General features: G+C 35.1%; 1 protein-coding gene across 3 annotated transcripts; it reads left to right on the top strand.

The window, feature by feature from the left end:
• Positions 1–247: 247 nt before the first annotated feature.
• LOC102533295 (solute carrier family 22 member 10-like) lies at positions 248–23,483 on the top strand. Of its 3 annotated transcripts, none has more exons than XR_012077092.1 (10): positions 248–654; positions 1,348–1,451; positions 15,813–15,967; positions 16,070–16,238; positions 17,478–17,601; positions 18,068–18,183; positions 20,013–20,227; positions 21,176–21,284; positions 21,509–21,648; positions 21,762–21,843. XR_012077092.1 is itself a non-coding variant. In XM_006214826.4 (10 exons), the coding sequence occupies exons 1-10, from the start codon at positions 253–255 to the stop codon at positions 23,287–23,289; spliced, it is 1,659 nt and encodes a 552-aa protein (XP_006214888.2). In that variant the 5' UTR covers positions 248–252; the 3' UTR covers positions 23,290–23,483. The 3 variants fall into 3 exon arrangements, 2 of the variants coding, with proteins under 2 accessions (XP_006214888.2, XP_072826959.1); XM_006214826.4 differs by lacking the exon at positions 21,509–21,648 and adding an exon at positions 23,229–23,483 and having other exon boundaries at positions 21,762–21,965; XM_072970858.1 differs by lacking the exons at positions 21,509–21,648; positions 21,762–21,843 and having other exon boundaries at positions 20,013–20,088; positions 21,176–21,274.
• The last annotated feature ends 1,691 nt before the right edge of the window (positions 23,484–25,174 follow it).

The raw sequence follows: 25,174 nt of genomic DNA on the forward strand, positions 1-25,174 counted from the left end.
GTCATCAGATAGAAGTACCTTTGGTAAATAATTTTCTCCATGACTTTACTAAAAAAGTAATACTTCTTGATTCCAAAGGACTGGGGAAACTGCTCCTGTTTCTCTGTTGAAGTAGTGAGGTAGGTGGGACCCACTTATGAGAAACTGGTGTGAGGTCACATAGACTTAATGTGAATTAATGAAAGGAAACTTTTTTCCTCCCTTTGAACTTATAAAGTCATTGTGCTTCCTCTTGAGGATCACCTGTTCACAATGGCCTTTGAGGAGCTCCTGGATAAAGCTGGTGGCCTGGGAAAATTCCAGATCCTTCAGATGGTTTTCGTTCTTCCCTCTGTGATATTTGGAGTCTGTCAGATGCTGTTGGAGAATTTCACTGCAGCCATTCCTGGTCATCGCTGCTGGGTCCACATCTTGGATAATGACACTGTCTCTGATAATGACACTGGGATACTTAGCCGTGATGACCTACTGAAAATCTCCATCCCATTGGATTCAAACTTGAAACCAGAAAAATGTCATCGCTTCCTCCTCCCCCAGTGGCAGCTCCTTCACCTGAACGGGACCTTCCCCAACATGACTGACCTGGACACGGAGCCCTGTGTAGATGGCTGGGTGTATGATCAAAGCTCCTTCTCCTCCACCATCATTACTGAGGTAAAAGTCCAATTTACCTTTCGTGAGTACATGGTCTGGGTGTTTAGAATAATGTAAAATAAACACAGTTCAAGTCTTCAGCTACTGAGTAGATAGTGTAACCACCTTTCTTTCATTCTTTTAGCAAAAAGTGTTTATCTTTTTAATTGTCAAGCACTTACATTACAATTGAGGCCAGTGAAATCAAACAACTAGACATGAATTTTAGTATCACAAAGCTTTAAATTAAATGATGATTATACAAGGAAGTACCTGAAATAATGTATGAAACATTATTCTTATTCACTTGCTCTCAGTCTAGTTGAAAATTTGAAACATTTATATTAATTAAAAAATTTGTTTTCATGCTCTGCCTACTTGTCAGAGAAACAAATCAGATTGTATTTCATTGTAGTTGTAAAATCCAGGCTTCAGTATTTAACTCCCCCTTCAATTTTTTCAATGTGTGGCAAAGACTGAGAACCAATGAAGTATGCAGTCCTAAGTAAATATGAAGATTGGCCCTGATATAACCTAGGAGAACTAGTTGAGGATTTCTAGAGGAAGCTATACTAAAACTGAGACTTGAATGATACAGATGAGTATATTTAGTAATAGAAGCCAGAGAGTGTGTGAGGGTTATGGGAGTGAGTGAACTTTGAGGGATTATAAGATTCTGTGAAGCTCCTTTGTGCTGGTTTCTTTCTTTTTCAGTGGGACCTAGTATGTGATTATCAGTCACAGAAACCAGTGGTTCAGTTCCTATTCATGGTTGGAATGCTGGTGGGAGGCCTCATATATGGCCATCTCTCAGACAGGTGAGTGTGTCCAGATCACTGCTGGTATGGAATTTACACTGTTGTGGGTTGCCTTCGTTCCCAGGGAGCTATAGTTGGAAATGTAGAATTAGATTCATTGTGGTGAATGCAATTTTGTTGCCACAGAGCTCTCTGTACTGGACACAGAAAATGACATCTCCATAAAATCTGGGGAGTAATTCAGAGCAGTGTTTAGAGGTAAAGTACCATAATACTTCATTCAGAAAGATGAGAAGGAATTACCTGTGGTAAGGGAGAGGAAGTTGTTTCAAGACAGGAGGTTCACCTGTTTGAAGACACAGATATGGAGACCAGCACTGTAGGTCTGCTGTGGCTTCTGTGTATAGTCGCTCCTGGACTCAGTGAGCTAAATGTGTGTGGATTTGGAGATTGGTCATCATGTCATGGATGCCCCACTGCAATTAGTAGGCATCTATAAAACCTAGGTGCATAGTGAGTTGGCACTGAATTGTATTAAGAAGTAATTGTAGTTATAATTTGGATGTCTGATTTTGTGAAAAAAGGCTCATTACACGCAACCAAATAAGGTAATTAATCTATAGACGTCAGGTGTCAATTTGTGGTGTGAGATGTTTGGGTTATCCTTGCCTGACTGTGCCCATCCTGAAATAAGAGACAACCATGGCAGCCACACACTCAAATCTTTCACAGGGGAAATGGGAGACTTAAAGTATCCCTTACCATCTATAAACCTAACATCATTTAATCTTTCAGTTGAAAATTGTGAACACTAAATGCATCACCCTGCATTCAAATTATAAATATTTCAGGGTCAGAATGTTCATATTGACAGTCTTCAGACTGCGCCCTTTATGATGATTCAGAATAAAATGCTGAGTGATCAGTTTAGGGGGGAATAAAGTGATAAATGTATTTTAGCCTCTGTGAGGAAAGAGGGTATGACAGTGACAGAAGCGTAGAGTGGAAAATTTGGTGAAGAGGGAGAATTATAGCTAAGCTAAGGACTTTGAACTAAACATAGGTAAAAAGCTTCTGGACATTGATCTTGGCAATAAAAGTATAGGAAACAAAAGCAAAAATAGAGAAATGGGATTATGTCAATCTATAATGTTTTTGCACAGCAAAGGAAATGACCAACAAAATGAAAAGGAAATCTAACGAATGGGAAAAATATTTGGCAGCCTCATATCTGCTAGAGTTAATACCCAAACTCTAGGGACTCCCTAAGGTTTGGATATTAACCAGTAACTAGTAGGGAACCACTATAATTAATAGAAAAAAAGCATAAATAAGCTGACTGAAAATAGGGAAAGGAGTTCAATAGGTATTTCTCCACAGACGACATAGAAATAATCAACAGGTATATGAAAAGGTGCGTAACATCACTAATCAACAGGGAAATACACCAACACTCTTGGTGGGACTGTAAATCAGGGCAGTCACTATGGAAAACATACGGAGGTTCCTAAAAGACTGAAAATATGATCCAGCAATCCCACTCCTAGGCGTATATCCAGGAAAAATAAAAGCTCTCATTTGAAAAGATACAGGCACCCCAATTTTCACAGCAGCATTATTTACAATAGCCAAGACATGGAAGCAACCTAAGTGTCCATCAACAGATGAATGGCTAAAGAAGATGTGGTATATATACACAATGGAGTATTACTCAGCATAAAAAAGAATGAAATAGTGCCATTTGTGGCAACATGGTTGCACCTAGAGATTATTAACCAAGTGAAGTAAGTCAGACAGATGAAGACAAGTATTATATGATATCACTTACATTTGGTATTCAAAAAAATAGTACAAATGAACTCATTTACAAAACAGAATCAGACTCACAGACATAGAAAACAAACTTATGGTTACCAAATTGAAAGGGAGAGGGGAGGGATAAATTGGGAGTATGGGATTAACAGTGCACACTACCATATGTAGAATAAACAACAAGGGTTTACTGGATAGCACAGGGAACTATATTCAATATCTTGTAATAAACTAGAAGGGAGAAGAATAAAAAAGAATACAGATATGTACATCTATATGTATAACTGAATCACTTTGCTGTACACCTGAAACTAACACAATATTGTAAATCAGCAATACTTCAATAAAAAAACCCCACAAGATACACTCTTAGGCCAGTTTGGGTGACTATTATATAAAAAAGTCATGTCATTATCAACTTCAGTGTTAGGGAACTATTTCTGTATGTTTTCTCCTAGAAGTTTCACTGTTTTAGGTTTAATGTTTTAAGTCTTTAATCTGTTTTGAGTGAATTTTTTTGCATGGTGTAAATAGGGGTCAGATCTCATTCTTCTGCATGTGTTTATCTAGTTTTCCCAATATCATTATTGAAGAGACTGTCTTGTTCCCTTTTAGTAAATTGGTTTCTTTATCAAATATGACATATGAAGGGTTAATTTCTGGAATCTTGGACCTGTTCTGTCTGTTTATGTCTTTTTCTTTTCCTGCTGTACTGTACTGTTTTGATTGCTGTTGTTCTGTAGTATAGTTTGAAATCAGAAAGTGTGATGCTTCCAGCTTTGTTCTTCTTTGTCAGGATTGCTTAGGCTCTTTGGGGTAATTTGTGATTTCATATGAATTTTAGGATAGTGTTTTCTATTTCTGTGAAAACTGCTATTGGAATTTTGATAGAGATGGCATATAATCTATAGATGGCTTTGTGTAGTATGGACATTTAAATAATATTAATTTTTGCAATCCATGAAGGTGGGTTATCTTTCCATTTATTTGTGTCTTTAACTTCTTTCATCAAAGTCTTGTTGTTTTCAGTGTCCAGATCTATCACTTCCTTGATTAATTTTATTCTTAAGTGTTTTATGGTTTTTGATTGTATTGTGAATGGAATTGTTCCTTTTATTAGTTTTTTCAGATATTTCATTGCTAGGGTATAGAAACAATTGATTTCTGTATGTTGATTTTTTATCTTGCAACTTTACTGAATTTGTAGATTAGTTCTAACAAATTTTTGGTTGAGTCTTTAGGATTTTCTGTTAAAATCATAACATCTACAAGCAAAGAAAATTTAGTTCTTCCTTTCCAATATGGGTGCCTTTCACTTCTTTTTCTTACCTGACTTGCTCTGACTAGGACTTCCATTATTATGTTAAATAGGAGTTGTGTGAGTGGGCACTCTTTTTTTTTTCCTGAATTTAAAGGAAAAATCTTTCAAATTGTCGCCACTGGGCAATGTTAGCTGAGGGTTTTTCTTATGTGGCTTCTATTATGTTGAAGGATGTTCCTTCTATACTCAATTGAGGATTTTTATCATGAAAAGATGCTATATTTTGTCAGATTGATTTTCTGCATCTGTTGAGATGTCATATTATTTTAATCTTTTACCCCATTAATGTGTATATCACATTTATTGATTTGCACATGTTGAGCAATCCTTACATCCTACTGATAAATCCCGCTTGATCATGGTGTATGATCCCTTTAATGTACTGTTGACACCAGTTTGCTAATATTCCATTGAGAATTGTTTGCATCTATGTTCAGCAAAGATGTTGGTTTGTAGTTTTCTTGTAGTGCCCTTATCTGATTTTGATTCAGGAATATGGTGGCTTTCTAAAATGAGTTTGAGATTGTACCTTCTTCTTCAATTTTTTGGAAGTGTTTGAGAAGAATTTGTATTAATTCTTCCTGAAATGTTTGATAGAATTCATTCATAAAACAACTTTGTCTTGTTTTTAAAAATTGAAGTACAGTTTTTTGTACTAATTTCAGGTGTGCAATATAGTGATTCAATATTTTATAGATTATACTCCACTTAAAGTTATTAGAAAATAATGGATATATTTCCCTGTGTTGTACACTATATTCTTGTTGCTTATCTATTTTATACAAGGTAATTTGTATCTCTTCATCCCATACTCCAACCTTACAACTCTCTCTTCTCTCTATCCACTGGTCACTACTAGTTTGTTGTCTACATTTGTGAGTCCGTTTCTCTTTTGTCATATATATTTGTTTGTTTCATTTTTTGATTCCACAAGTACATGATAACATAAAGTATTTGTTTTTTTGTCTGGCTTATTTTACTAAGCATATTACCCTCCAATTTCATCCACATTGTGCAAATGGCAGACTTTCGTTCATTTTTATGGCTGAGTAGTATCCTGTTGTATATATGCATCACATCTTCTTTATCCATTTTTCTGCATTTAGGTTTCTTCCATATCTTGAGTATAGTAAATAATGAACTACAAATACTGGGGTGCATGTATATTTTTGAATTAGATGTGTACCCAGGGGTGGAATTGCCAGATCATGTGGTAATTCAATTTTAGTCTTTGGAGGAAACTCCATACTGTTTTCCACGGTGGCTGCACCAATTTGCATTCCCCTAAACATTATATAAAGTTTACCATTTCTCTATATCCTTGCCGACATTTGTTATTTGTGATCTTTTTGAGGATAGCCATTTTGACAAGTATGAGATGATACCTCATTGTGGTTTTGATTGGCATTTTGCTGATGCTTAGTGATGTTGAACATCTTTTCATGTGCCTGTTGGCCATGTGTATGTCTTCTTTGGAAAAATATCTATTCAGATATTCTGCCCACTTTTTGATTTCTTTTTTTAAAATATTGAGTTATATGGTCTGTTTATATATATTTGATAGTAACTTTTTTTTTTAGGGTGAGGTGTGTGGTTACTGATTCAGTCTCCTTAGTCATTATTGATCTGTTCAGGTTTTCTGTTTATTTATGATTCAGTCTTAGTAGGTTGTATGTTCTAGGAATTTATCCATTTCTTCTAGATTATCCACTTTTTAATATAAATGTTTGTAGTAGTCTCTTAAAATCCTTTGTATTTCTGTGGTATTAGCTGTAATGTCACCTCTTTCATTTTTTATTTTTTAAATATGAGTTTTCTCTCTCATTTTCTTAGCCTAGATAAAGTTTGTCAATTTTGCTTATTTTTTCAAAAAAATAGTCTCGGGTTTATTGATGTTTTCTTTTCTTTTCTTTTCTTTTCTTTTCTTTTCTTTTCTTTTCTTTTCTTTTCTTTTCTTTTCATCTTTATTCCATTTACCTCTGCTCTGTTCTTTATTATTTCCTTTCTTCTGCAAACTTGGGCTTAGTTTTTTCTTCTTTTCCAGTTCCTAGAAGTATAAAATTAGGTTATTTGAGATCTCTATTTTTCTTTAATATAGGCATTTATTGTTACAAACTTCACTCTCAGAACTGCTTTTGCAGCATTTCTTATGTTTTGCTATGTTGTGTTACCATTTTTGTGTGTTTTAAGTTTTTTTGGGTTTCTCTTTTGATATATATTTTTTTAACATTTTTTATTGATTTATAATCATTTTACAATGTTGTGTCAAATTCCAGTGTTCAGCACAATTTTTCAGTCATTTATGGACATATACACACTCATTGTCACATTTTTTTCTCTGTGATTTATCATAACATTTTGTGTATATTTCCCTGTGCTATACAGTGTAATCTTGTTTATCTATTCTACAATTTTGAAATCCCAGTCTATCCCTTCCCACCCTCTACCCCCCTAGTAACCCCAAGTCTGTATTCTCTGTCCATGAGTCTTTAGATTCTCTTTTGATATATTTTTTGTCCCATTGTTTTCTTATTTTTTAAATCCCCACATATTTGTAAAATTTCCAGCTTTTCTTCTGTTACTGATTTCTAGTTTCATCCTATTGTGTTTGCAAACATACTTGATATAATTTCAATATTAAATTTTCTAACACTTTTTTGTGACCTCACATATAATCTGTTCTGGAAAATGTTCCATGTGCACTTGAGAAGAATGTGTATTCTGCTGCTGTTGGATGAAATATTCTGTTTACCTGTTAGGGCCATTTGTTCTAAAGTATAGTTCAAGTCCATCGCTTTCTTACTGATTTACAATCTGGATCATCTATCCATTGTTGAAAGCCTCCTACTATTATTTTATTGTTGTCTCTTCTCCCTTCACATGTGTTAGAATTTACTTAACTTATTTAGGTGCCCTGATGTTACGTGCATTTATGTTACTATGTTATGCATTTGTAGTTGATACATTTTCTTGATGAATTGGTCCCTTTCGCATTATATAAAGGTCTTCTTGTCTCTTATTACTGTCTTTGGCTTAAAGTCTATTCTGTCTGATATAACTACAGCTACCTCTGTTTTCTTTTGATTTTTCTTTGTGTAGAGTATCTTTTCCCGTTCTTCACTTTGGGCCTGTGTGTGCCCTTAAAGCTGAAGTGAGTCTCCTGTAAGCAATACATAATTCAGTCCTATTTTTTTTTAAATCCATTTAGTCACTCTATGTCTTTTGATTGGGGAATTAAATCCATTTATATTTATAGTAATTATTAATAGGTAAGGCACACTCATCTCATCTTATTAATTGCTTTCTGGCTGTTTTGTATTTCCCTTGTTGCTTTCTTTCTGTCTTGTCTTCTTCCTTTGGGAATTGATGATTTTTCCTTAGTGGTTTACTTTGATTCCCTACTCTCTATTTTTTGTATATTTACTGTGTAGTTTTTTGCTTTATGGCTACAATGAGGCTTAGATAAAACATTGTTTAAATATAAACTTACTTATACTGATAACAAGTTCATTCATATACAAAAATTCTATCTTTTTACTCACTCCCTTTTATGTTTCTGTTAAGTGTTCTTCTGACAAAAATTAAGAAGGTGGAGGGAAACTTTTGTAGGAAATATATATGGCAAAGATTTCGATCATGACTTCACAGGTGTTTACTTATTTCCAAACTCATTATGTTGTATACATTAATTATTCACAGGGTATTTTTATGTCAAAAATAGAAAAGTAAAAAATAAAGTAATATATCTGGGCACTAGATCTGCTCTTTGTTCTCAAGTGCCATTGTTTTTAAACTCTCTTAGCTGTCAGAACAAGGAAATGTGTGTATTCTAACCCAGGTATATAACCATGAGTGTAGATATTTCTGTGTGTCTGTATGTATATTAACCTAAACATGAATTCATTTTGATGTCACCAACTCTATCCATACTATAATGACCATTCAGTTCTCGTTTCCTTGCTTATCTGTACATTCCCTCTCCAAAATTGACTATCTGTGTTCTACTTACCACAATCCATATATGTACTTGTTTAATTCCAGAATCCATATATAGCAGTGTCAGAATTGTTAGCCTGCTTCCCCTGGGAAAATGGCTTTATCAACTAGATTATCAGGCTTATGTGCAGCTCCCTTAGTCTTACACATTCCACTCATCTCTACAATCATTTAGATGAACTAAGCTTTCACTGAGTTTGTTGCATACTTTGTAATACAGTTAATTTTTCTAAGGTCTTGCTCTTTGTCCAAGCTGACAATCTTGTGCTTTGTCTGGTGTGCTTGGACCATTCACTTTTACCATGGCTATTATTATATGGTTGGGTTAAAAATTGATTTCTTGTAAAAAAAAGATTTTGAACTTATTCAGATATGAAAATCATCATTGAATAATTTATATTTAAGGAATGAGCATTATCACTTCGGTATTTTTGACATACAACAGGCAAATATTCACAATGTCTCCAAACTGGATATAGCCTAAAGATCCATCAACAGTAGAATAGATAAACCAATTCTGTTATATTACATACAGATTTTTCTGGACTTACAATGGGGTTATGTCCAGATAAATCATGCACAACCATGCATATACCAAAACCACGTAGAACTGTACACTTTAAATGGGTGAGTTGCATGACATATGAGTTATATCTTAATAAAGCCATTTTAAAAGAAGAAAAAAAGTCAAGATACTTAAAAGGAGAAACAAGATCCTTTCAATAATGATGCTAGATATGTGTATAAAATATAATGATGCTAGATTTGGGTATAAAAATAATACTTTTAGCTTACCTCATCCTATGTACAAAATTAACTCAAAATGGACCATAGACTTAGCTTAAGAGCTAACTAATTCAAAGTTTAGAACATAATATAGCAGAAAATCTTTGTGACATTGTGACATGCAAAAATTTTTTGAAGAATTTTATAGCATAACCTATAAAATATATAATTGACAAAATAGAATTCATCAAGATTAAAAATGTTTGCCTTTTGAAAGACATAGGAAAAAAGCCACTGAGAAGTATCTAGCATAAAATTTTTAACATTCTTTATTGAGTTATAGTCATTTTACAAAGTTGTGTCAAATTCCAGTGTAGAGCACAATTTTTCAGTTATACATGAACATACATATATTCATCATCACATTCTTTTTCACTGTGAGCTACCACCAGATCTTGTATATATTTCCCTGTGCTATACAGTATAATCTTGTTTATCTATTCTACATATGCCTATCAGTATCTACAAATTTTGAACTCCCAGTCTGTCCCTTCCCACTCCCCTGCCCCCTGGCAACCACAAGTTTGCATTCTATGTCTGTGAGTGTTTCTGTTTTGTATTTATGTTCATTTCTTTCCTTCTTTTCTTTTCTTTTCTTTTTTCTTTTCTTTTTTTCTTTTCTTCTCTTCTCTTTTTCTTTCTACCTTTCTTCCTTCCTTCCTCCCTTCCTTCCTCTTTCTTCCTCCCTTCCTTCCTCCCTTCCTTCTTCCCTTCCTTCCTCCCTTCCTTCCTCCCTTCCTTCCTCCCTTCCTCTCTTTCTTTCTTTCTTTCTTTCTTTCTTTCTTTCTTTCTTTCTTTCTTTCTTTCTTTCTTTCTTTTCTCCTTCCTTCCTTCCTTCCTTCCTCCCTTCTTTCACCTCACACCAGTCAGAATGGCCATTATTCAAAAACCTACAAATGATAAATGCTGGAGAGGCTGTGGAGAAAAGGGAACCCTCCTACACTGCTGGTGGGAATGCAGTTTGGTGTAGCCACTGTGGAAAACAGTGTGGAGATTCCTCAAAAGACTAGACTTACCATGTGACCCAGGAATCCCATTCCTGGGCATATATCCAGAAAGAAGCCTACTTCAAAAAGACACCTGCACCTCAGTGGTCATAGCAGCACTATTTACAATAGCCAAGGCATGGAAACAGCCTAAATGTCCATCAACAAATGACTGGATAAAGAAGATGTGGTATATTTATACAATGGAATACTATTTAGCCATAAAACAACAACATAATGCCATTTGCAGCAACATGGATGTTCCTGAAGAATGTCATTCTAAGTGAAGTAAGCCAGAAAAGGAAAGAAAAATACCATATGAGATCACTCATATATGGAATCTAAAAAAATTTTTTTAATGTCCTTTATCTTATTTATTTATTTTACATCTTTATGTTTATTCTCCTGCAACATATTGTAGTTATTGCCTTTTCACTTTTGGTTTTCTTATTTCTATAGCTTCCTGTTTCATTTCTATGTAGAGTAGACCTCTCAATATTTCTTTTAGTATGGGTTTAGTATTGCTGAATTCTTTTAGTTTTTGCTTGTCTGTGAAGTTCTTTCTCTCTTCTTCTACTCTAAAGGATAATCTTGCCAGATGGTGTATCCTAGGTTGCAGCTTTTTCTCATTCAGGACTTTGAGTATATCTTGCCTCTCCCATCTGGCCTGCTGTGTTTGTGTAGAGAAATCAGCTGAAAGCCTTATGGGGGTTCCCCTGTATTTAACTCTGTTTTTCTCTTCCTGCCTTTAGAATAATTTCTTTATCTTTAACTTTGGCCATCTTAATTATAATATATCTTGGTATTGGTTCGTTTGGGTTCTTCTTGTTTGGTACTCTCTGTGCCTTCTGTACTTAGATATCTATTTCCTTCTTTCAGTTTGGAAAGTTTTCAGTCATGATTTCTTCAAATACCCTTTCAATCCCCTTTGCACTTTCTTCTTCTTCTGGGACGCCTATTATGTGTAGGTTGGCATATATTATCCCACAGGTCCCTTATGCTGCTTTCATTGGTTTCTACTTGCTTTTCAGGTTGCTGTTCTGATTGGGTGACTTCTGTTATCCTGTCTTCTAAGTCACTTGTACTTGCTGGCTCACGTCTAGGGCCAGGGATTGCAGAGACCCTCTCTGTCAGTTTCCCTTAGATCTGTCTGCCAAGTGGTTGCCACTTTCTCCTCCAAGCCTTGGAAGCTCTGCTTCTGTCTCCATTGACCTCCTGGCTGGAGAGAGGGCATCACAGCTAAGGGTGCCTTTCTTCCTATGCTGCTCCCTCTCTGCAGGACTTGTCCTGCATTGATTTTTTCTTTTTTCTTACTGGATTTTGTAAGAATTCCCCTGTATTTTGAAGTTAGAGACATTCTGCCAGAGTTCACTGTTCTGTGTGATTCAGTTGGTTTGTAGATGTAATTCTTGTTGTTTGTGGGAGAGGGCGAGCTGTGAGTCTCTCTACTCTGCCTTCTTGGCTCAACCTCCTAACTGTATATTAAAAGGATTATATACCATGAATGAGTAGAATTTATCCCTAAAATGCAAAGGTGATTCATCATGAGAAAATGGATCAATGTAATGCATTACTTTAATGGAATGAAGGGAAAAACCCCATAATTTCAACTGATACATAGGAGGCATGTAATAAAACCTAACACTTTCATGATAAAAATAATAAAACTATTAGGAATAAAAAAGAACTCATTCAACAAGTTAAAAGATATTTAAGAAAAAAAGCTACAGCTAACTTCATACTCAGTGGTGAAAAATATAAAAATTTTCACACTAAGATCAGGAGCAAGACAAAAACTAAAAATACACTTACCATACAATCCAGCAATAACACTCCTGGGCATGTATCTGGAGAAAAATATAATTCAAAAAGACACTTGCACCACAATGTTCATAGCAGCACTAATTACAATAGCCAAGACATGGAAACAACACAAATGCTCATTGACAGATGAATGGATAAAGAAAATGTGGTATATACACACAATGGAGTACTACTTAGCCATAAAAAATAAGATGTCATTTGCAGCAATATGGATGGACCTGGAGATCGTTATTCTAAGTCAAGTGGGCCAGAAAGAGACAGTGCCATATGGTATCATTTATATGTGGAATCTTAAAAGAGGACACAAATGAACTTATTTACAAAATGAAACAGATTCACAGACATAGACAACAAACTTATGGTTATCAGGGGGTAAAAGGGGTGGGAAGGGATAAACTGGGAATTCAAAAATTGCACCTCTTGGGGAATGATGGAAATGTTAGCTATCTTGATTGTGGTAGTGGTTTAAAGGTGTGTACATCTATCAAAATTTAAAGAAAAAAATGTCTACTTTCACTGCTGCTATTCAACATTATACTGGAAAATCTGGTTATGGCAATTAGAAAAGAAAGAGAAATGAAATTTACCCACGTTGAAAAAGAATAGTTAAATCTACCTATATTTGTAGATGACATAATCATATATATATATACATATATATATATATACATATATATATATATATACAAAATTCCAAAGAATGCAAAAGAAAGCTATCAGAGCTTATAAATGAATTCAACAAAGTTGCTAAATATAAGATAAGCACACAAAAATCAGTTGTCTTTCTATATACCTAGAGTAAACAATCTGAAAAGGAAATCAAGGAAGTTATTACCCTTACAAAATCTTCTAAAAGAGTAAAATACTTAGAAAAAAGTTAACCTAGGAAGAGTAAGTCTTGTACACTGAAAAGTATAAAGCCTTGCTGAAAGAAATTAGAGAAGACCTAAATAAATGGAAATGTATCCCATGTTAATGAGGTAGGAAGACTTAATATTACGACTAAGTCAACTGTACCTAATGCAATCTACAGTTTCAGTGGAATCCCTATCAAACTCCAATGCTATTTTTTCTAGAAATGGAAAAGCTGAATATCAAAATCATATGAATTTGGGTCTCCAAATAGCCAAACAACATTGAAAGAGAAGAGTAAATTCAGAGTACACACGTCTTGGTTTCAGAACTATTATAAAGCAATAGTAAACAAATATTTTGGCAGAAGGAGAATACACACACACACACACACACACACACACACACACACACACAGAGCAATGTAATAGAACTGAGACTCTAGGAATAAACCCATGTATTTATAGCCAGCTGACTTTTGACAAGAGTGCCAAATCATTCAATGTGGGAGAGAACACTGTCTTCAGAAAATGTTGTTGAACAGCTAAATGGCCACATAAAATAGAATAAAGTTTACCCTTACTTAACACTATACACAAATTTATTATCAGAATGGATCAATGACTAATATCTAGGAGTTAAAACCTTAAAACTCTTAAAAGAAAGCATAGAAGTATTCTTAGAGACCAAAAGCACAAATGACAAAAGAAAAATAGGTAAATTGGACTTGATCAAAGTAAAAAAAAATTGTGCATCAAAGGACATTATCAAGAAAGTGAAAAGACAACCTATAAATAGGTGAAAATATCTGGAAGTCATTTATCTGATAAGGGTTTAATATCTGGAATATATAAAGAACTCAACAACAAGATTGCAAACCAATTAAAATGTTAGTAATAGATGTGTATAGATATTTCTACAAAAAATAAACATATGGCACATGAAAAGATCCTCAACATCATCAGTTGTTAGAGAAATGCAAATAAAAACTGTATGGGAAACCAAATTACACCTACACCTATGGGTATAATAAAACAAAATCAGATATAGTGTTAGCGAGCATGTGGATAAACTGAAAATATTTGTACATTGATGGTGAAGTCACTGTGGAAAATCGTCTGGCAGATCTTCAAAAATCTGAACACAGAATTGTCATACGAACCAGCAAATACATTCCTAGGTATATACTCTAAAAATAGACTTAAATAATTGTACATCAATGTTCATTACAGCATGATTTATAATACCTAAAGATGACAATCAAGTATCCATCAACAGGTTAATGTATAAACAAAATACAGCATGTACATATGTGTATATAATGGAATATTGTTCATCCAGAAAAGAGAATGAAGTTCTGGTACCTGGTACAATATGGATGAACCTTGAAAAAATTATGCTAAATGAAATCAGCCTGGAACAAAATGACTAATGTTATATGCATCCCATTAAATAAAATATCTAAAATAGGCAAATTAATGGAGACAGAGCATATATTAGAGATTATCAGTAGGATAAGAAGGAAGGGGCAACTAGAGGCAGGTATTGCTTAATGGTTATAGAATTTGACTTTATCTAATTCTGTCATTTTTTTTGTGTGTATTTCAAACTTTCATTGAGGTCAGATACATTTGACATTTTTAGCATTATTATTTCTGAAAATGTACTTTGTTTTGAAATTTATTTCATTTGATATTAATATAAAGAAATCATCCTTATTATTATTGCTGTTTGAATTATACATCTTTTTCTTTCAATTTACTGTCAACCTGTAATATTTTAGCACTATTGTGGGCAGTATAAAATTAGATCATTTTTTAAACCTATTCTGGTAATCTCTATCATTTCATAGAGTGTTTACGCCGTTACCGATTAGTTTGATGTGATTGTTGTTATGCTTTTGTTTCAGTCTACCATTTTATTTTTTGCTTTCTACATTATTTTCTTGATGGCGATAATGATTATGATTACAATTATTTGATGCTAATTTTGTTCCTGTGTTTCACATTTTCTGCCTTTTTTGCGGGGGTGAATTGTTTGAATATTTTAAGAGTTTTATTTTAAATATGGTAGAGGAATTCCCAATTCCAATCCATTTTAAAAAAATTACTGGGCAAATGGATTAGCACATCCTGTTTAGTCCAAGTGGTATCCACTAATGTCTCCTTTTCTTGACACTCAAGAAACACAGAATTCTCTTTTCCTTATTTGACCTTTACCGTCGTTAACCATCTTACGTAATTGTTTCCTCTGAGTAATGTCTTTAATTTCCTCTGTCTGGGTTATGGTACTGATATTGTGTTCTAGGTAAAACACATTGCCTAAGGCTTTTAAATCCAGATTCAACAAAAAGTGGTACTTACTTCTATAAACGTTAAATAACTTGGATGCTTTGTCAACTATCTTTTGCATCAGTTTAGCCTTAATTTAATTCTGTCTTAATTCAATCTGGTCCTAGATACCAGACAATTTTTGCTCTCTTGTGTTCTAGACACTATATATCTTGTCTGCTATGCTAACTACATATGCTAATACAGTGGGTGCTTTTGGTATATTATGATTTCCAACAGTGTAGTTTTTTTTATGTGGTATCACTTGTTGTCAGAGTCCCCCTGGTGATTGGAGGGAGGATGAAGTTTTGGCATTGCTAGTGTATATTATAGACAAGGAGTGTTATTTTGAGGAAATTTCTGTTGTTGATTTAGCTCTTAATTTTTTAAGCTTCCAGGTATAAAGAATCAGTTGTTAAAACATTCTCTATATTTTAGCATATACTTTCATTATCATAAATTTTTACCCATATTATTATGCTTGCATAATCTAACCTGCCTCTCTGTTGCCTAGGTTTGGGAGAAGGTTGATTCTCAGATGGTGTTTGCTCCAGCTCGCCATCTCTGGGACCTGTACGGCCTTTGCTCCCACCTTCCTCATTTACTGCTCACTACGCTTTTGGTCAGGTTGTTCTGTGGTGGTCATCATGTTAATTAACGGTGTGCTCAGTAAGTCAACAATTTTGGTCTACTCCATTTTCCAACCCTTGAATTTGACCTTGAAGTTTCACATTTATCTGATATTAATATCCCAACTGGATTTTCTTTCAGTTGTGGAGTGGACAAGATCCCAGTCAAAAGCCATGGTAATAACACTGCTAACCTCTGCCAGTAGTGTTGGACAGATAATCCTGGGAGGACTGGCTTTTGTTTTGCGAGAGTGGCGCACCCTGCAGCTGGTGGTGTCTATACCTTTCTTTGTCTTCTTTATCTCCTCATGGTATGAGCCTTCTCTCTCACTCTGCATTATAGGAACCTGGGATAAAAATGCATATTAAATCAGAATATACTGATTTTCTTAATTCCTGGACCCTTTCTTATTGTTTAGAACTGAGACCCATGTCTCTCATCTGTTTACTCTGTGCAACTTGAGAAGCAGAAAAGATAGTAACAAAGACGTATCTGCCTTGGAGTTCTAGGTGTTTTCTGCCATCTTACTTCCTAACTCTCACCCAGTTTAGTGGTCATAGGGTTATTCCAATATTGTTTTACATAGTGTAAAATATAGACACAAATATTTTAAAAGAAATATTTTAAATTCATTTTTTTTATTTGGAATGAACCAGGTTATGGTAAAATAGTCCATGATTTTCAATATTGTAGATACAATAAAGGATAAAAGGAAGAGGCAGCAAATTTATTCACAGAGCTATCTGACAAAATAGCAACATAGTTTCTCTAGCAGTGAAAGTGACATGCAGATTGGGAGAGTGTATTATATATTCAGCACTCTCTTCTCTGAAATAATTTTAACAAACTTTAATGTATGGATAACCTCATTCCTACACTTAAACTCAGTCTGGGGAGAATCAGATTTAGTCAATCACAGAGATGACTACAGATTTAATATAGTGATATGTGTTCAGAGAACGAGGCTCGATCCATGCCCAACTCATCTGTTATGTTATTCTAGCCTCATAACAAGCTTACATGGAAGAAGGCACTGCTGTACCTGTGCCATTGTTGAGAAAACTGAAGCAGATGTAAATAAGTGACTCACTTGGATACTTAGCTACCAACATAGCTGGTAGTGGCAGCAGTACTTGCAATCTTCATTGGGCTTTAAGCTTACATAATTTGGGTGTTCTTTTAAAAAAACATATATTATAAACGAGCACAAAGTTGATAGAACTCATGCCAAGCTTTGGGAAGGAATTATGCATGTGTGGGACTCTCTCGTTTAAGCTTCATAAGCTTCTTGGAAAATCTCCTAAAGAGTAAGAAGAGAGTCAATTTGACTCCAAAGGCTGTGATCCTTTGCATGTAGTACACCTTTAAGTGTACTGCATGGTGTGATCATTCTCATATTTTCCTAGTATTTGTGTAAATTACATGGTTTCTGTTCTTAACCCAGCAAGTGAATGTTGGATATTAGATGGAAGGCAAAAGCATCCATTGTGAATAATCATATGACAAGCAGAAGAGAGTTGACTGCATATGTATGCCTTTCTTTCATCAGGTGGCTGGTGGAATCTGCTCGGTGGCTGATTGTCATTAATAAGCCAGATAAGGGCTTAAAGGAACTTAAAAAAGTTGCACAAAGAAATGGAATAAAGAATGCTGAAGAAACTCTGAACATGGAGGTGAGCAGGAAAGGTAAAGTGGTTACTGAGTTGGAGGGCTGTCATAAACCGACACCAGCCTTCTCCTTATTGAGACAGAAAAACTGCTTTTCTAACTAGGGCAGCTATTTGAGAATGCAAGCTTAATTCCCTCATCTTTCATGGCTATCTCATAGAAAAGATGCTTTGACCACTGTGCAGTTACTTCCTCTGGCTCACTTCCTGATTATCTGTAGCCTGTGTACTCTCATGGATGCCCTGCCCCTTCTACTGCCTCATTTTCCAAATATCATTCCTGCTATCTAATTTGCTGGAGTGTTCCTCAAATCCCTACATCTTCCTTCATATCATGTTCACATCTGTGATTGCACATGTACTATGATACTCTGGAAAGAAAGGGAATACATCTTTCTTGTCCTGTTGGGTACCATTACTCACCACAATACCTGGCATTATTTTGGCAAATGATACATGTTTGTTGTTGAAGGGTTTGAGATCTGCCATGCAGGAGGAGCTGGAGGCAGCACAGACCAAAACTACGATGTTTGACTTGTTCCGCACACCCAATCTACGTAAGAGGATCTGTCTCTTGCTCTTTGTGAGGTGGGTTTCACACAGCATGACAACATTCAAGGAGTGGAGACATAAATCTATTTCAAAGTTTGTAACTGTGTTGTGAGAAGGAGGTGCTGATTTGGAAATAAAAGATGAGGAAAACACACCAAATAATTGCTTTGTTTGGGAATAGTCAAAAGGTTATAAAAAGACTGACATGGAACTGATTTATACAATGAGGAGTAGTTCCATCATGTGACACTACAAGTCTCTTTACTGGAGACTGATGTTGAGGACTTTCATCACAGTACAGATTTTGGCATTTAATTTTTTCATTGGTTTCTTTCAATTTTAAGTAAATCTTGCAAACAGTAACATGAGGATGTCATGAATATATACACCTCAATGAATATTTCAGTATGTAAAAATATAACCAATGTCCAGGTCAAGATAGAAAAATCCAAATTCCTCAGAAGGCCCCCTCTGGTATTAGAACAATAACCACTACCGCCTCTGCCCTCCTCTCATTCCCTCCTCCCTGCCCTCTCCTGTGCCAAATAAAACCTAACAACTGTTCTGACCTCCATCACCATGGAGGAGTGTTGCCTGATCTTGACCTTCACATAATGTAAATGATAAAAGTGTTCTGTGACAGGCCCCTCTTACTCATACTCATTCACGTAGATTCGTCCATCGAGTGCATGTAACTGTAGTTCATTCTCTCTCCTAGTGTTTTAGTTTACAGTAGATTAAGACACTACAATTTCTTTATGTGCTTCAACGTCTTTGGACTTCTACTTGTTTCCAGTTTGGGACGTTATCATTAGGACTTCTAGAAAATATTATACATTATCTCCTCAGGGAATATAAGTGCTTACTTTGGTGGAGTCGGGGGGAGAGATTTTAAATTCAATTCTGAAGTTTTTAAGAGTTATAAAAAGCTCATATAGGACCATATAGACCCACTGCTAAGCTTAAGAAATTAACTATTGAATTATACAGTTAACCTCTTCCTAGTGGACTGCTTCTTCAATTAACTGCATTGTGTTTTATCACCTTTCCCTTATCCACTAGGTGACAGACTTAGTTTTCTTAATCCTGGACAGTGTGGAAAGAAAAAGTAGAGATAATGGTCAAAAACAGACTTACTTGCTTGTAATTACTGTGATCTGTGGTGGTTTCTTCTGCTGTAATGTCTAAATGTAGCTCTCTCGGTGTAGTAGATCATTAAAGTGGACTCTTTTCCATTAGATGCTTACTGGGTAAATTGTAGGTCCCCAGTGGAAACCTTGATTCCATTTCCTGTAGTACAGTTAGTGCATGCCTGTTCGCGTGAATTCTTGCATTTTCTCTCAGCCCTAAAAATTAGATGTGAACTTTAAATTTCCTAGATTTATGTTAGACCCCAGGAGACTGTGCTCCCAGGTCAAGTGGACAAGATAAGTCTCTTTGCAGCTTCAATCACTAGTTGAGAAAAAGGAACCTTGTTACAGTATAGGGGTTGAGGGAGGAGAGGGAGAATTCACAGCATACTGACAACCCTCAAAAAGAAATTATTTCTTAATTTCCAAGTTTCAATCCTATATTCAACTTCTGTATACCATCCAGTTTGGCGATTGGATTGGGTTACGTTTTCCTGTGACTGCCAACTCTACTAAGTGACTCAGACAAAAGAATGGCAGAAGGAGTATCATTTTTATATATTCTTATCTAATTATTTATGCTAATTTTAAAATAATCACCTTAAAATGAAGTATTATACAAATCAGACTGGATCTTTTTAACACTAATCATTGGTTGCCTGGGTCAATATAATCATCAGCTGTAACACGCTGGCTCTAAATTTTATGTCTTGTGTCTTTGTTTGTTCACTACAGATTTGCAAACACAGTACCCTTCTATGGCATCTCTCTCAATCTACAGCACTTTGGGAGCAATATTTTCTTGTTCCAGGTAATCTTTGGAGCTCTCACAACTTTAGTCCGAAGCCTTGTACCTTTAGTACTGAAATATATGGGCTGTCGACCAACCCAGACACTTTTCTTGTTCCTGGTGGGACTTTCCATTTTGGTCAACATTTTTGTGTCACAAGGTGAGAGAAGACTGGATTTTGGGGAAAGAAACATTCTTTTCCCTATTCTTCAGGGATTGTATTAGCCACACGTGTCTATAGCCAGGATCAACAGAGGTCCCAATTATATACTAAGTATTCCCCCAAACCAGTCTGAGGGATTATGAGAAATTCTGCTAATAAGTTCTTGGGAAAAGAGACAAAAAAGAGCTTACTCTTTTACAATAGAGTTCTTTCCAGTATTATAAAGCTATAATTAGATATCTTTTTATACTGTGCAGAAAACTTTCTTTAGTGGCTCCCAAATTCTGACAATTTTTTTCCAAATAGAAATTTTCTTATGTGTAACATTGATCTAGATCTAACGTCTCTTCAGCTGGCCACTAATAGAGTAGTTCTGTCCTATTACTCTCTGGTGCCATCCTTACCCCATGGCAGTGTTGTATCTACAGCAAGTTGACTGAGTCATTTAGGTTTACCAGGGACATTCTTGGTTTTAATCAATGAAAATCCCACATTGCAAAACCTCCCTACTCCCAGGTAAACCAAGATGATTGGTCACTTTAGATTCCGGACATTAATTGTAAAGTCATCTAGGTTAAAGCTGAGTCTTAGACCCAGCAATTGTCCACATGACAACCCTACCTTCTACAATAAGGGTATAGCAAGTACTCAACAGAATAAGGAAAAGCAAATTTCTTCCAGATTCATCTTGTCTTCTCCTTCTCTGGAAAATATCAGATAAATGCAGAGTTCTGCTCTGATGAATTCAGATAATTTTTACCACCTATGTTGATAATTTACATTTCTCAGTTTGACAACTACTCCATGACCCCTCACACTGTACAGTTTTCTTCAATATAGTTCAAAAATACAAGTAAACTATAGGTATTATTTCCTGATCAAGTTTGGTGGATACTAAGTCCTTCAATTCAAATTTCTTAGTCTCACTGGTCTTTCTGTCTCCAGAAATGCAGACCCTGCGTGTGACTTTGGCAAGTGTTGGAATCAGCTTTGCTGCTGCCTCTATCACCACTTACTCTGTCCAAAATGTTGAGCTCATCCCCACTCTCCTCAGGTATAAGAGTTTATGGATATTATGCCAGAACCAAAAGTAGGACTTTTGATGTTTATTGCAGGAATGAATGCAATACGATCTGTTAACTATAAAGCAACCATTTGTAATAGAAATAGTAATAATATACTAACAACAATTATACCAAAGTTTATTGAAAAAGCTGACTTTGTGCTATGTACTGTGCTAAACAGTATGTCAATGCATCTTGTCATTAATTTCTTTAGACCACTTGTCAGCGTAGATGCAATGTGCTACACTCTGTTTAAAATGATGGAAATGGGTCTTAACACACTTTGATCCTGACAAAGGAAGCTAGAAAATTACAGAGCAAATTTCAAAAACAAGTGTTTATCATCAAGCCCATGTATGTAATTATTGTGTTTTATCTTCCATAGTCAAGTCAAAATCAAATGTTACAAATTACATGTCTGTATTTTTACTGGATGATGATGATGATGATTGCCATTTACACTTCAGGGCAAAAGCTACAGGATTAGATATGGTGGCTAGTAAGTGTGCATCAGCACTGGCTCCCTTCTTGATGACTCTAGAGATATATCTACCCACCTTGCCCTGGATCATCTATGGAGTCTGTCCAATCACTGCTGGTCTTGCTGTGCTTTTCCTACCTGAGACCAGAAATCTGCCCCTGCCTGACACCATTCAGGATGTGGAAAATAAGTGAGTAAACCTTCTAGCCATCCCCTGTAAACTGTGCACTTTGGATCTCTGTGTGAGAAAGTCAAAATACTGAATGGGTCCCTCAGGTCACTGGGAAGGCTGAGCCTTGCCTGGGATACTTCCATCTTGGGCCATTGCCTTTCCCGAGTGGCAAGGTCATTTCTACCCATTGTGAGCTCCAGTCTAGACTGCAGAGATCCTCCCTGCCCTGATCTCATTTGTGGCTTCAGCGGTGAAGATTGGTAACTAGCTCTGTTGTGATGGCACATCTTACCTGCCCTCATGATGCCTTCATGATCCTCAGATCCATAAAAGCCTGGGATACACAGAGGAAAGAAATGGGAGTGCCCGTGGAAGAATAATGTTAGGAAGATTATGTTGAGTCAAACGCTCTCTGTGGAAAAATAATAATGAAATGAATCATGTATAGGTGCCTGTAAGATTCAGGCAATTTACTGCCACAAGTAATGGAAAGTTTGAGGATAGGGAAAATAAGAAATTTCTAAAAGATATTTTAAAATAAAAAAAATGTTGCATTAGTGACCTGGGCTTCCAATAATTAAGCTGACAAACTGAGTGACTTAAACCACAGAAATTAATGTCTCACAGTTCTGGAGGCTGGAAGTTTGAGCCTTGTTTGGAAGGCTCTGCACACTGTGAAGGCTCTAGGGAAAGACCTGTTTCAGGTATCTCCAAACTTCTGGTCTTTCCTTGTTTTGGGGCAGTACAACTCCAATGTTCCCATCATATACTCCCTGGGGTCTCTATGTCCAAAATTTCCCTTTTTATAAAGACACCAATCATATTGGATTAGGGGCCCACACTGCTCCAATATTACCTCATATTAATTAATTATATAAACAACAACTCTATTTCCAAATATGGTAATCTCGCATTCTGAGACACTGAGAGTTAAGACTTTAATATATGAATTTTTGGAGGGACACAAATCATGCATAACAAATAAGAAGTTCCCTTAAGGTTTTCAATCCACCTCTTGGTTTCCCAAAGGTGTCTAAAAGAGACCAAGTGAGAGTAGCAACTTTCAAAAGTGCTTTTTTGGGTCTGCACAGTCAGCAGAGCCTTTTCCATCCTGTGTGTCAATGGACTTTATTGGGTTATGAAAAACTGATGGTTAGAGTATGATTTTTTACTTGTGCATGGAGTGTACACAAACTTACTTTTATCTTTTCTGTTTTTTTAATATTTGTTTTTATTTGCTGATTGGTTGGTTGATTGGTTATTTATATTTTGTTTTTCCAGCAAAAAAATCTCAAGAAAAGTAAATGAAAAAGATTCCTACATGAAAGAGACAAAATTTTAAGGCGTTTCATGGTCTCACTGGTGAGGAAGAGAAACTATGAAGGAAAGAAACCCCAGGCGTTTTTCTTTATATCTACAAACTAGCAAGAAAATATACTAGCAAAGTGAATCTAATGAATTTCACTTATAAATATGGCATTAATTTCCAATTAAAAATATAATTTGTGGGAACATTTGATTCCATTGAAAATCTAATATTTGGGGGAAGTACTTGAAAAAGTTTCAAATTTGTCAATAAATTATTGATAGACAAGATAATTCAGAAACAGAGGAACACCTTTCAATTAGGATGTGACTGGTTGATGTATGGAGCAGCATATGGTGAACTCTATCTTAAATGTACAAAAACCAGAACAGTAGAGCATATGTAACCCAAAATTAAAACAAATCCAGAAACAGATCCTAACACATGTCCACTTAAACATGATACTTTTGACATCATGAATCACCAAATAGAAAGATTATGTGATCTTTGGAAGTACATTCATTGAAACAATAACATGGTGAATTTTAATGGTGGATTTTTAAATGATTGTTACTTTTTATGTGCAGTTTTCTACCTTTGTATTTTGAACAATTAGCACATGTAATTTAAAATATAAAGACATCAACATTGAAGAGAAATAACAAGCAATTTTTAAAATGTATGTACTTTAATAAAATCACAAGTTAAAAATGATATTCCCAGTATCATGACTAATTAAGTATGAAAAGCTGTTCAAATATAATAGTAATTTAAGACAAACCCAATTTGAAATATAAGCTGTAATTTTCAAACAGCAGATTGGAAATACTAATAATTCTCATTTTGGGTGAGGGCACCCTGCAGTGGGCATTCATGAAGGTGAAAACATGGTACAACAGAAAAAAAATCAAACATGCTATAAAGCTGCTAAAACAGTTGGCATTATACTAAGAGTTTTATTCAATTTCTATTTCAGAAAGTGCTTGTTGCGCATGTATAACTTACAAAGGACTTGGTTTGTCCCTGTGGATATTGAGTTTTTTTTTCCTGTTGAATTAGTTTTTTTTTTAAGTTTGAAGTATAATCAGTTTACAATGTTGTGTCAATTTCTGGTGTACAGCATAATAATTCAGTCATACATATACATACATAGATTCATTTTCATATTCTTTTTCATTATAGGTTACTATAAGATATTGAATATAGTACCCTGTGCTATACAGTATAAATTTGTTGTTTATCTATTTTATATATAGTAGTTGAGATTTAATGAGGCACAAATCATAAAATCAGGAAGTTCACAAATGCAGGATGTCACATTGTGCTGTTCTACAGATCTATGTGATTTTAACTTGGAGGCTCAAGTTCCCAAATTGGCAGGATTCCAGAATTATTTTGGGTGCATATACATCAATACCTCTCTATCTCAGGAATTAAGATTCCAGCATCTTTATGCAAAGCCAAAATTATGGGTTATGGAACACAGAAGACTTAAATTTCTGTTAAAAAACATTACTAGCTCTCTGAAAAAGCACCCTTAATCCATGTCCACTTTGCAGTTCTACAACTGTGCCTTTCCCAATAGATTTTGTCAAATATATTGAGATGAACATCTGCTTTTCCTTGTTTAGTCTATTTTAATGGTGAATTATACTGATATATTTTAAAATGTTAAACTAACCTTCTACTAGAATAAGCCTACTTGTTCAGAAAATAGAAACCATTGGCCATCTTAATTATAATATGTCTTAATGTAGACCTGTTTGAGTTTTTGTTTGGGACCTTCTGTGCTTCCTGTACTTGGATATCTATTTCCTTCTTTATTTGGAAAGTTTTCAGTCATGATTTCATCAAATACCTTTTCAATCTTCTTTGCTCTTTCTTCTCTTTCTGGGACCTCTATTATGCATAGGTTGGCATG

The sequence above is a fragment of the Vicugna pacos genome, chromosome 10 (assembly GCF_048564905.1).
Source record: "Vicugna pacos chromosome 10, VicPac4, whole genome shotgun sequence".
In the NCBI taxonomy this organism is placed as follows: Eukaryota; Metazoa; Chordata; class Mammalia; order Artiodactyla; family Camelidae; genus Vicugna; species Vicugna pacos.

Excerpts from the sequence above, each read along its gene's own strand:
- LOC102533295 (XM_006214826.4), top strand. The coding sequence starts at position 253 with ATGGCCTTTGAGGAGCTCCTGGATAAAGCTGGTGGCCTGGGAAAATTC. Across the intron at positions 1,452-15,812 it reads TATGGCCATCTCTCAGACAG|GTTTGGGAGAAGGTTGATTC; the intron begins GTGAGTGTGTCC and ends TCTGTTGCCTAG. Across the intron at positions 21,966-23,228 it reads ATTCAGGATGTGGAAAATAA|CAAAAAAATCTCAAGAAAAG; the intron begins GTGAGTAAACCT and ends TTGTTTTTCCAG.